General features: G+C 37.9%; 1 protein-coding gene across 16 annotated transcripts in view; it reads right to left on the bottom strand.

The window, feature by feature from the left end:
* The window catches only part of mmd (disintegrin and metalloproteinase domain-containing protein mind-meld), a 642845-nt gene that overhangs the window by 184150 nt on the left and 445528 nt on the right, over window positions 1-13167 (bottom strand). For all 16 annotated transcript variants that reach the window (XM_069509480.1, XM_069509491.1, XM_069509485.1 and 13 more), the window contains one exon: window positions 8764-8843. In XM_069509480.1, the coding sequence (XP_069365581.1) occupies window positions 8764-8843 (80 nt within the window). The remainder of the gene's footprint in view (window positions 1-8763; window positions 8844-13167) is intronic.

The raw sequence follows: 13167 nt of genomic DNA, 5'->3' as shown, positions 1-13167 counted from the left end.
TCTCTACCCTTAGGGTTTGGTATTTTGAAGTACCACGATACCTTTTAATATCACTTGCTTGTGAAAAATCACGAAGTAAAATGTCATAATTTAAAAATTACGCTTTTAGAGAGTACGAGCTAAAAACGATTTAAAAGTGGCAATAACACCCATCTCCAGATGCACACCTCATTTTTTCGAAGGGATGATCTAAGTAGTATCATATTTGGTACGTTACGGTAAATTTCACCGGAAGGACGTTAAGTAATCTGGAAATTGCCGCCGCGGGGAAATGGGAGTTATACGATTTCCGACGTGACGTTTTTAAGCTATTACGTCAGGTGTGTCGGGGCTTTTCAGTTCGGGTGGAGATTTATATTTGGGGATAAATGAGAAAGTTTGGGGATTGTACGGCTATTTACTTTTGATGAGAAAATTTGAGGAAATTTTCCTAAGTTGACTCAGCTGTATTCAAGTGGAATATTTTGATTGTGGCTAGCTGAGAATACATCACCGTTATCATCATTATCTAGCAATAGACTTCCTCTGCTGGAGATAGGTCTCTTGTAGGGACTTCCACACACCATAGGATTGCGCCGCCTAAATTCAGTAGTTCTCTGCGATTATTTGATTCCAATGGTCCACCTAGTGGAAGGTCTTCTAACGCTGCGCTTTCCAGTGCGAGGTTGCCAATCTTGCATCTTGCACCTTAGGATACCAACGTCTATCGTTTTATCGAAATATGTGTCCTGCCCATTACCACTTTAGCTTCGCACCCCATTGAGCTATGTCGGTTACTCTGGTTCTCCAACGGATCTCCTCATTCCTAATTTGATCACGCAGATAAACTCACAGCATCGTTATTTCCATCGCCTTTCCATAAATCACATACTTAATAACTCAAATCAGATAATAATCACAAAATCTTTCACATAATCCTACCGACTGCGCCATTGTAATAAATAATATTAAAGAAAACGCTGAGTCACAACAACGGCTTATTCCAGAGTGCTTAATTTAAAATAGAATAGAATAGAATAGAATAGAATGTTTTTTTATTCATGTAAACTTTTTAAATGACAAATACATTCGGTTCCTAGAATACCCATTTGACATCATAAATACTATTTGAGATCTCAGATTCTGAAACTGTAATCTTAACCTCGACATTATAAGACCAGAAATTAGAATCTAATACAAATTCACAAGACTAATGTAACAAGTTACTATTGTCTCACATTACAAAAGGGAAGATCTCGAAACTGTATTACTCTCAAACACGCTCGTTCAACTCGGCTCTCGTACGAGAGACATCTTTGAAATTAATACCACTCGTCTATGAGCAAAGTATCCACATGATTTTCCAATTGAAGATTAAATTGTAAACCTTCCAAGCGTGATGAGACGAGAACCGAGATGTATCCTTGATTATGTGTGGTACGATTTACAAGTTGACGGCCTATATGCAAAATTTTGCGACTTTTGGAAGCTTTTTATTTAAAAAACTAGGAATAAAGTCACGTCAAACCCATTTATTCAATATAACTACTATTGTACATAAATTTTTTTGATTGCCAATAATTGAAATTGTAAGATATTTATAAATAACTGTTGTAATGATTAACGTAATGATTATTGTTCCGTTCCGTTCCGTTCCACTCCACTCCACTCCACTCCACTCCACTCCACTCCACTCCACTCCACTCCACTCCACTCCACTCCACTCCACTCCACTCCACTCCACCCCACTCCACTCCACTCCACTCCACTCCACTCCACTCCACTCCACTCCACTCCACTCCACTCCATCACATCACATCACATCACATCCCATCCCATCCCATCTTATCCCATCCCATCCCATCCCATCCCATCCCATCCCATCCCATCCCATCCCATCCCATCCAATTCCATTCCATTATATTCTATCCTATTCTTCTCTATTCTATTCTATTCTATACTAACTCTACAAAACATTGAGTTTGATCGGTTGATATTCGAATAGAGAACCTAGCACTAGGTAAATAGTTGAGTAGAAAGCAGAAAGCATGGACGCGTGTACCTTGCACCGCCACTAGCACGCTCGTGACAACTTCATTAGAGCAACGTAAAAACAAAGGTACGTTAGAACTGGTAAACATACGGCGCGCTCTTTGTGCGCCAATCAAACTGCAAAGCCGTAAAAACTGAATTTCGCTCCACAACGCTTGTGGCCTGTTTTGTTTTGTTAAGGCCCACACTACACGTAGTTAGGTTACGCTCTGAACCAGTTTTCTGTGTTTTCATATTTTCTTGCGCTTCATCATCATCATGATCAACCCTCAATCTCATCTCCTCTCAAAGTGAGAGAGGGTGTGGTCATAGTCTACCACGCTGGCCATGTGCGGATTGGTAGACTTTACACACCTTTGAGAACATTATGGAGAACTCTCAGGCATGCAGGTTTCCTCACGTTTTTTGCCTTCACCGTTAAAGCAGTAATATCTAATTACTGAAAACGCACATAGCTCCGAAAAGTTAGAGGTGCGTGCCCGGGATCGAACCCGCGACCTCCGATTAGAAGGCGGACGTCCTAACCACTAGGCTATCATGTATTCCAAGCTTTAGACTTTTGCCGTGAGTGTAAATTTACTTTTTGTCATATTCTTTGTGTTGTTGTAAGCTGCAGTTTGTGCTACGGCTTGCGAAACTCGTTTTATACCGACATTGACAACAGCGGGTGCAGTGTTTGCGAGGCTCGCTTGCTCGGCACAAGCAATAGAGGGGAAGAAAATGACATTTTGGAGCTTGTTCAGTTTACTCTCTTCCGATCGAATTTTGAGATGTTAGTACTTAGCTCCAGTATGCCGATGCAAGTTGAAGATGCTATGTTAGGACGTCCACCATCTACGTCTATCTAGGACGCTCAATTGGAGGTCGGGGGTTCAATCCCAGGTGCGTTTGAAATAATTAAATATCACTCGCTTTAACGGTGAAGGAAATCATTGTGAGGAAACATGCATGCCTGAGAGTTCTCCATAATATTCTCAAAGGTGTGTGAGGTCTGCCAATCCGCACTTTGCCAGCGTGGTAGAATATGGCCAATACCATTCTCACTCTGAGAGGAGACCCGTGCTCTGTACTGTAGTGAGGTGGCGGCGATGGGATGATATTTTTTTAAACTAAAGTAGGGGTTCGAAATTTGTGTAGTCCATGCGGACGAAGTCGCGGGTATAAGCTAATGGAGACATAAATTAAACATAGACATGAAATAAAAAGAAATAAAAAGTAATTTCATAAACATTGCCTATCGCTGCATAATTTTTTATGGCAACGATCAAAACTTTACTCTGTAAATAGGTATAATAGACAAAAAATTCCAAAAGTTGAAAAACAAAACTTTGCGAGTAAAACACTATAAATGAAATATCACGCGATTGAATGGAGAAATTATGGAACTGCTAAGAGATAGGGAGGCAAATATAAAAGTCCATAAGTTTGAGCGGGATGCGAGAAACTTGCAAAACTCAGAAGGCAATGGCGGGCTCATTTGTTTAAATTTCCTTCATTTTTAGGGTTCCGTACCTCAAAAGGAAAAACGAAACTCTTTTAGGATCACTCTGTTGTCTGTCTGTCTGTCTGTCGGTCTGTCAAGAAATCTACAGGGTAATTTCCGTTGACCTAGAATCATGAAATTTGGCAGGTAGGTAGGTAGGTCTTACAGCAGACAGTGGTTAGGTACATCACAAAAAAAAATTAAATTGTGGTCATGAACTAATAATTAGTATTTTCAATTTTCGAAGTAAAGTAACTATATCAATTGGGATATCATATGAAAGGTCTTTACCTGTGCATTCTAAAACAGATTTTTATTTACTTTTATATGTATCATAGTTTTTGAATTATCTCAACCGGTAAAGGAGTGGACTGAAAACCGAAAGGTCGACGGTTCACACCCCGCCCGTTGCACTATTGTCGTACCTACTCCTAGCACAAGCCTGACGCTTAGTTGGAGAGGAAAGGGGAATATTAGTCATTTAACATGGCTAATATTCTTTTTAAAAAAAATCGTGCAAAATGTCGACAAAATACGACTGTAGTACGGAACCCTCGTTGCGCGAGCCTGACTCGCACTTGGCCGGTTTTTTTATGATAAGCTCGTGGAACGAGTGTGTTTGAGTGTTAAGTGCTTGCCTTTATGTTATGATTTATTATTTTCTGACGGCAAAGATCAGATTTTGCAAATTTATTTTTACACTAGCTTATGCCTGCGACTTCGTCCGTGTGGACTACACCAATTTCAAAACCCTATTTTACCCCTTTAGGGGTTGAATTTTCAAAAATCCTTTCTTAGTGGATTCTTACGTCATAATAGCTATCTGCATGTCAAATTTCAAAACGCGCAACTCAAACTACTGGACGGATCGGGATCCGTCCAGCGTTCATAGATCAGTCAGTCAGTCAGTTTTACCTTTTATGCCCCTTATATAACTACCCCGAATTTAAAAACTTAGACTATTATGTCCGAATAAACTTTAACTTTATTCGGACATAATAGAAATACTTGAAACTGCCCTTTTGCCATTAATTAGATTATAATAATTTTATGACTTACTTAATATTAAACTTTTTTTTTTTTAAATGCAAAAATAATAATTGATTAATTATAATGAATAATATGTTAATAATGAGATATTTGAGCTATTGTATTAATAAATAATTGTTGTGTTGCCTATTGTTGTAGTAAGGATTCCTATTAATAATTCTATTTGTGTACCTATTCAAATTTGCACACCATAGTATGGTAGATTGTAGCTCGAAACAAAAATTGTAATTGACAACTTATAAATGTACCTACAATCAGCAAATAAATAATTTGTATTTGTATTTGTATTTGTATTTGATCTACGCGGACAAAGTCGCGGGCATAATCTTCTGACTGACTGACTGTTTGACTGACTGATCTATCAACTCACAGCTGAAACTACCGGACTGATTGGGCTGAAATTTGGCATGCATAGCTATTATGACATAGGCATCCGCTAAGAAAGTATTTTTGAAAATTTAACCTCTAAGGGGGTGAAATAGGGGGTTGGTCCACGCGGACGAAGTCGCGAGCACAAGCTAGTCTTTGATAAGTAGATAAAAAATTACAGCTAGCGGTATCCGAACGTCGTTCGCGGGTAATTCTATTTATTACCCGTTTTTTATCCCTCTGAAGGCCGAACGGGCCGTAAATTGGGGTAATTTCCCCGTCATGAAATTATTGGTTCCTGGATATTGGGGGTCGTCTTATAATTATTAAAAATCGAGCCTCAATAGCTCAACCGGTAAAGGAGTGGACTGAAAACCGAAAGGTCGACGGTTCAAACTCCGCCCGTTGCACTATTGTCGTACCTACTCCTAGCACAAGCCTGACGACGCTTAGTTGGAGAGGAAAGGGGAATATTAGTCATTTAACATGGCTAATATTACAAAAAAAAAAAAAAAATTATGGACAAGCTGATGCCTGCGACTTCGTACGCGTGAATTTAGTTTTTCTAAAAATCCCGTGGGAATTCTTTGATTTTCCGGCATAAAAGTAGTCTTTGTCACTCTCCGGGTTCAAACTATACCCATGCAAAAAATCACGTCGATCCGTTGCTCCGTTGTGACGTGATTGAAGGACAAACCAACAATCCAACAAACCAATAAACCAACAAACAAACACACTTTCGCATTTATAATAGGGGTAGTGATTTTGTTGTTGGAAAATATTATTTACAGGCACATGTAAGATATTGATCTTTATCGGCATTATTATTAACTTAATACTTAACTAATGAATAAGCTATAAGTAAATACTTTTTTTAAGTAAAAGTATTTTGAAATTAGTTACTTATCAACTTCGATGGGCTCACAACATAATGGCATAAGAGCCAGCGCGTGCCAGACCTTCCTTATTTTATAATATCTGAAAGTATCTCTGCGTATTGTCCCCAACACTGGGAGGAATGTTTGTTTCGATCATGGTGGCTTTTTTTTATAAAGAAATGTTAGTATTAGAAATCACGTTAAGCATTGTCAGACACTTAGTATGGTGGCCACCCCCTGCCAGACACCTTTAAAGTTTAATAAAATATTAAAGTTTAAGAGTGTCCGGCGGGGGTTCCACGACACTAAGTGTCTGGCAATGCATGACGTGATTTCTAATACTAAAATATAAAAAATTAGACTTTAAACTTTGATGTACAAATTTTTTACCCCTTTATTACCTGTTATCTCCTAAAGCCACCATGATCCAATCGAACGTTCCACCCAGTATTGGGGACAATACGCAGAGAAACATTCAGCTTTTATAAAATAACGAAGGTCGGGCACGCGCTGGCTCTCTCTATATGCGAACAAGTTAAAATAAACATTATAATATATAATACCTGTCCCGGCTTTACTCACGCGTTTAGTCGACGTTAGCTCAACTAGTTTCGAACCCATCCGGGGTCCTTTTTCAAGGGGGTCAGTCCACGCACGCGCCGCGGTTTTCACAACCGTGGGTTCGAAACTAGTCGGGCTAACGTCGACTAAACACGTGAGTAAAGCCGGGACAGATATATAATGGAAATCACTCACGATAGTTTAAACGTTAAAACGTTAAATAAACAGCTTTTAAAATTAATAAAATTTGAATTATGTACCATGTTTTTAAGAAAAGAATTTGACTGAAAATTATAACATTATTTATTTAGCATACAAACTAGCTGTATTATTAAATACATAGAACGTGTTCGTTAATATTTTAAGGTTAAAGAATTTAATTTTCAGTTTCCTACGCTATAGCGTGGGGTCCAATAACTGTTTTGTTATAACGTGAAAAAGTTTATTTATAGCTCACTCTTTGAAAACAAAACAATGGCAAAGTATTCGACTTTAGCACGTGTAGCTACTTCTGCTTTAATAAAAGCGCGAACAAAATTTTCACAAAAGACTTTTGTCTTAAATAATTCAAGAAAAAATACACGTGTTTTTAATAATTGATTGTTATATTTTGTTCCATATTTAATAGATTTTTTTTAAATTTATCCATACTTAATATTATAAATGCGAAAGTGTGTCTGTCTGTCTGCTAGCCTTTCACGGCCCAACCGTTCAACCGATTTTGAGAGATAGCTTGCGTCCCGGGGAAGGACATAGGCTACTTTTTATCCCGCAAAATTAAAGAGTTCCCACGGGATTTTAAAAACCTAAATCCACGCGGACGAAGTCGCGGGCATCATCTAGTCTACACTAATATTATAAAGAGGAAAACTTTGTTTGTTTGTTTGTTTGTTTGTACTGAATAGGCTCAAAAACTACTGGACCGATTTTAAAAATTCTTTCACCATTCGAAAGCTACATTATCCACGAGTAACATAGGCTATATTTTATTTTGGAAAAAAATAGGGTTCCGTAAGATATTTGGGTTTTTTCGGACACAAGGTGTAAAAAATCAACCAGAAAAGTTACTTATTTTGCGTACGCTGCCTAAACTATAAAAGATAGAACCATAAAATGTTCTAATTAATTGTAGATCTTATAAATATCTACAAAAAAGTCCGCGACACACTATACCCATCTATGTCGAGTGAGGCACAGCAACCATTTTTTTATTTAAAAATCTTGAATTTTTTTTGGACTACATTTAAACGCGTTTATTTTACTCATGCTATTAATCCTTATCAAAATAAATGATTTCATCACTAAGAACAGTTTATGGAGATAATATTTGGTCTTTGAATGATTAAAATTGGACGTTTGGTTTTGAAGTTATGGCGAAATTAAAATATTACGATTTCTGCTGCACGGCCCGTTGTATTATATAAAGAGGTAATGTCGTTAAGTTTGTTTGTAGGGGGTAATCTTTAGAACTACTGAACCGATTTTAAAAATTCTTTCACCAGTAGAAAGCTACATTATTCCTGAGTGACATAGGCTATACGGGATCTTTAAAAACCTAAATCTACGCGGGCGAATATTATATAAAGAGGTAATGTCGTTAAGTTTGTTTGTAGGGGGTAATCTTTAGAACTACTGAACCGATTTTAAAAATTCTTTCACCAGTAGAAAGCTACATTATTCCTGAGTGACATAGGCTATACGGGATCTTTAAAAACCTAAATCTACGCGGGCGAAGCCGCGGGGATCAGCTATTTATAATAAAATAGGATACAAGATATTTACATTTTCAGACTCTCGCCAAACTGGTGAGCCAGTTTTTGCTAGCGTGCTGGTTACACCCTGTATATTAAGAAACAATATGAATCTAAATATGTGAAAGGAAAAGGTGACTGACTGACTGACTGACTGATCTATCAACGCACAGCTCAAAATAATGGACGGATCTGGCTAAAATTTGGTATGCAGACAACTATGACGCAGGCATCCGCTAAAGGATATTTGAAAATTCAACCCCTATAGGGTGAAATAGGGGTTTGAATTTTGTGTAGTCCACGCGGATAAAGTTGCGAGCATAAGCTAGTTTAAAAATATAATCGACAATTTTATATTAATTACTCCCAGATGAAATCATTGAAAAGTATTTTTTTGAATTTTTTAAAACTATTTGTTCGTTATAATGGTCATAATCATTTATTTATTTTGCGGTAGGTACCTAAATGTATAATATTATTTACATGGGGTCTTAAAAATTAGGCAATCACATACCTATCCTGCGAAGCATGGCGTGCAAAGTTCGTTGAACCCAGCATCTCATCTCACCTTCTTAAAATATTATGTCATCGTTGGAGTTAGTATTTGACTAGTAGAAGTTAATTAAGTAGTATTACTTACGTGTTAAGCTCGAGGTCTAGACGGAACTTGTGGTTGAAGGCTTTGATGAGGAGTGACGTGCGGTGGAAGTGTTTGCCGGTCTGAAACAAAGAAGCGAATGTTCATACATGTTCAGGATAGCTGCGGTTATCCGGCCGCGTTGAGAAGGTCGCGCGTCGCCGGCTTGCGTATAAACGCGACCGCGGACATTCATTACACGACTACGAAAAGTGACCACGTCAGACGATTCTGTGTTCTAGTTAATTAATAATTGTTCTCTTAACACATCTAATTATATAAAATGATAAGGTGACTGACTGACTGACTGACTGATTGACTGACTGATCTATCAACGCACAGCTCAAACTACTGGACGGATCGGGCTGAAATTTGGCATGCAGATAGCTATTGCTCTGTTACTCATACCTATGTGACGTTTTGTCGGTCTCAACGACAGAGACAACGCTCTACGAAACCGATACATCAACCTTTGGAATCCCTTTTTAAAGGTCGACGTTCAATATTTTCTGCCGCGTACTGTACTGATTTTCTTGACTGACAGACATATAGACAACGAAGTGATAAGGGTTACTTTTTCTTTTTGAGATAAGGAACCCTAAAAATCAATTCGACAAAAGCTTTGGAGCACCGCCCGACTTTATTTGAATGTATGATTTCGTTTCAGTAAGAATTTCTTTGAGGGAAGTGCAGTCTAGTCGCAAAGGCTGTATCAATCGATTGCGCTTGTAACAAGCAGTCGGTCAGTCAGTCAGTCAGTCACCTTTTATATATTTAGACTAGCTTCTGCCCGCGGCTTCGCCCGCGTGGCCTACAGGAAACAATTTTTTTTTCAGAAACAAACATTATAACATCAGGACACGCACTCTGAGCAGCACCGAATAACACATATAACCTTCCAACCCCCATTTCATCCCTTTAGGGGGGGATTTTCTCATAGTCGTTTCTTAGCTGACACCTAACCTCAAGAAAAAACCTATTTTCCAAATTTCAAGTTAATAATATCAATAATTAAAACTTTCCCATACAATCTTTCATCCCCTATTTAACCACCCTTATGGGCAAATTTTCCAAAAATCCTGAAACACGTATTTCTTCATTTGTAATCGAAAACCCAAATACCAGTTTTCATGCAAATAACTTGAAAAATGACCGACTTTGATACAAACTTCCATCTCCCATTTAACCCACTTAGGGGTGAAATTTCGAAAAATCCTTTCTTAGTGGATACCTACTCTTCACTAAGAATAGACCCTCCAAATTTCATGTCTTTAGGACCAGCGGTTTAGGCTGTGCGTTGATATCTATGTCAGCCAGTCAGTCAGGACTTTGAATTTTATATATATAGATTACATTGCAGCTAGTTCTGCTTTGCCATTATTTCTTTTTTTTAATATAAAAATACCTTTACCCTGGCTTCATATAACCCGGGGCTACGTTTGTTTAATGGGAGACCGCAATAACATGCGATGCAGTTCTGAAAAAAAAAACGCTTGTCTTTGAAAACTCGTTCAAGCGTCGATTTCGTTTGAACCTATGCATGGAATTATTTCTGCGAAAAGATGGACTCAATTAGATTGTGAAAAAAAAATCATCTATTATACCCCATACCTAATAGTTAGATTGTTTTTACGTTTTTATTCCATGGCAAGTTAGCTCTTCACTATGATGTCCACATTTTATAATTTCGTCCACAGTTTTAGTCAAATCAGCAACTTTTTATCAAACGTCAAAACGCTCGCTTAGCATGGGAGCTTGTATGAAATACACAGATATGATGTCAAGCATTTTTGACGTCATTTGGCGTACTATTTTAGTTAAATCATTTAAAAATGATCATCAAACCTAAAACTAGCAGCCGACGTGGATTTTACAAATTTTGGAAGACCCTCTATTTAAGACCCGTAAGAAACTGAGAGTTCTCCATAATAAAGGTGTGTGAAGTCTACCAATCCGCACATGGGCAGCGTGATAGACTATGGCCAGACCCTTCTCACTCTGAGAGGAGACTCGTGCTCTGCAGTGAGCCGGCGATGCGTTGATCATGATGATTATGATGAAGAAACAATTTATTTTTGGCATAGTCATCATCGAAAATGTTTAGTGAAACAATCAGTAAAATCTTAGGCAGTATATATAGAAAATTCGCCGTCCTTGCCTCTTGGCCTGAAAAGCGAAAACAAGTCCGCTATATAGGTCAAGCGCGAGTGAGCGAGACGGATAAACACGTCATAACCAATTCTCTTTCACGGCAGAGTAATTATACAGTACTCCATGCTATGCGATACTTGAGCCATGCGGATTTAATTTCGTCGGATTTTTGAGTACTAATGTAATAAAATTTTACATACTTAAATTACGAAATTAAAAGAAAAGAAAATCTAAATATATGAAACGAAAAGGTCACTGACTGACTGACTGACTGACTGACTGACTGACTGACCGATCTATCAACGCACAGCTCAAACTACTGGACAGATCAGGTTGTTTGGCATGTGGCATGCAAATAGCTGTTATGATGTAGCATCCGCTAAGAAAGAGTTTTTGAAAATTAGGGGTTTGAAATTTGTGTAGTCCACGCGGACGAAGTCCCGGGAATAAACTAGTATATCTAATTTCTACTCTAGTGTTTTTATCACCACTATATCTTACATATTATCCAACATCTGACCATCAAAAAGAGTAATTTATTACCTATTTTGAACCTAAATCATTTGACTTTGACTTTATCAAATTCACGGTTGCCATTTTGCCCTTTACATGTGCTATGAGACCTACCTACGTGCCAAACTTCATGGTTCTAGGTCACCGAGAAGTACCCTATAGGTTTCTTGAGAGACAGACAGACAGACAACTAAGTGATCCTATAAGGGTTCCTTTTTACCCTTTGAGGTACGGAACGGAAAACAATAGAAAATTGTAATAAATGACAAGCAAAGAAAAAGCTGAGAGTCCGAAAAACAAATAAGACCCCCCAGTTGCCATAAAAAGGATGAATAACGTCCAAAATTGTGTTCCCAATTAAATTAGGGCCAATAAAACGTCAAAGGGACGAAGATACGAAGAAAACAATGTTAGACGCGCAGTTTAATATTTCCAAAATGAGAAGTGCTACTTGACTAGACAAGTATAAGGGCACCTTTGCGTTGTAAGACATTTCTTGGAACATCCTTAGTATTTCACTTAGAGTCAGAGTACGTCTGATGTAGCAGGTATTTCTGTACAGAGGCGAAGAATGCTTTATGAGGAGTTGTTATAGACGGTGACTTTTTACTACAAAAGAAAAACAGTTAAGGCGCTTTGCGTCCCAAAGGCCATTGCGGATGTTCAAAGAATCAAGTTTTGGTCTCAAAAACTACGCAACGCAAACAACTACTTATGCAATGCACTGTGCTGGCAGACAATATAAAAACCTTTTTTTTTTAATACTACTTATATAACAAATTAAATAGAATCCTAAACATTATATACGATATGCAACTCATTAAATGCAGGCAAAAAGTAACTAGTTTTCTAAATAATCTCAACTATATTGATACAGAAAATCTACTAAAATTACAAATTTAAATTTAGATATAAAGAAACACCCACAAACACACACACACACACACACACACCTATGCACACACTCACGACACATTGCATGCTAATTGTTTAGACTTATTTACAATTTGTTTTGTTAACACTTAATTTATGTTTGAGACTGAGAAGGAGGAGTGGGGACCCTGAGAAACAGGATTATTATTAGGAATAAATTTTCATTTCATTTCATTTTCAATGACTGTTATATGTATGGTGGAAATATTGTATTTTACACCTCCTCCTAACTAAATAGGTCATCAGATTCAAAATTATTTCACACATTATATTCATGTCCCAATTTCCTTTACACCTCAACATTGTAAATGGTTATAGTAACTCGTACTAGCTAAATTCACCTCTATGTCGAATAAATCACGATTCAAATTTGATTTGGTGTCAGAAATTCAATTCAGTGAAACGCGTAGAGTGCTCTTGGCTACATATCAAAATGTGGGGAACCTATCAGAGTTGTCATATTTTAATGACTTTTGTAACCCAGTGCGATTTTTACGGCCTAGTTTTTATTTTTGATGATATCCCTGGCGCAGTGGTGAGCGCTTTGGTCGTATTAGTGGGAGGTCCCGGGTTCCGAGGGGAAAATTGGATATTCACAATTTTTAAATTTTCACTGGTCTTCGAAAATTGGACTGCGGGAGTTCGCGCACGCGTGGCACAGGAGAAGGAGCTGCTCCGAAGTGCGGCAGTGACGACGGAGAAGGGGATGCGGAGAGGAGGAAGACGAGGAGGAAGGAAGCGAAGAGAATGAAGAGGACGCGACGAGCTCAGAGGAGGGAAGCGAGAGCTAGGTATCCAGATACGCAATGA

This window comes from Maniola hyperantus, chromosome 3 (assembly GCF_902806685.2).
Source record: "Maniola hyperantus chromosome 3, iAphHyp1.2, whole genome shotgun sequence".
Lineage (NCBI taxonomy): Eukaryota > Metazoa > Arthropoda > Insecta > Lepidoptera > Nymphalidae > Maniola > Maniola hyperantus.
This window is presented reverse-complemented; position numbering and strand designations above follow the sequence as displayed.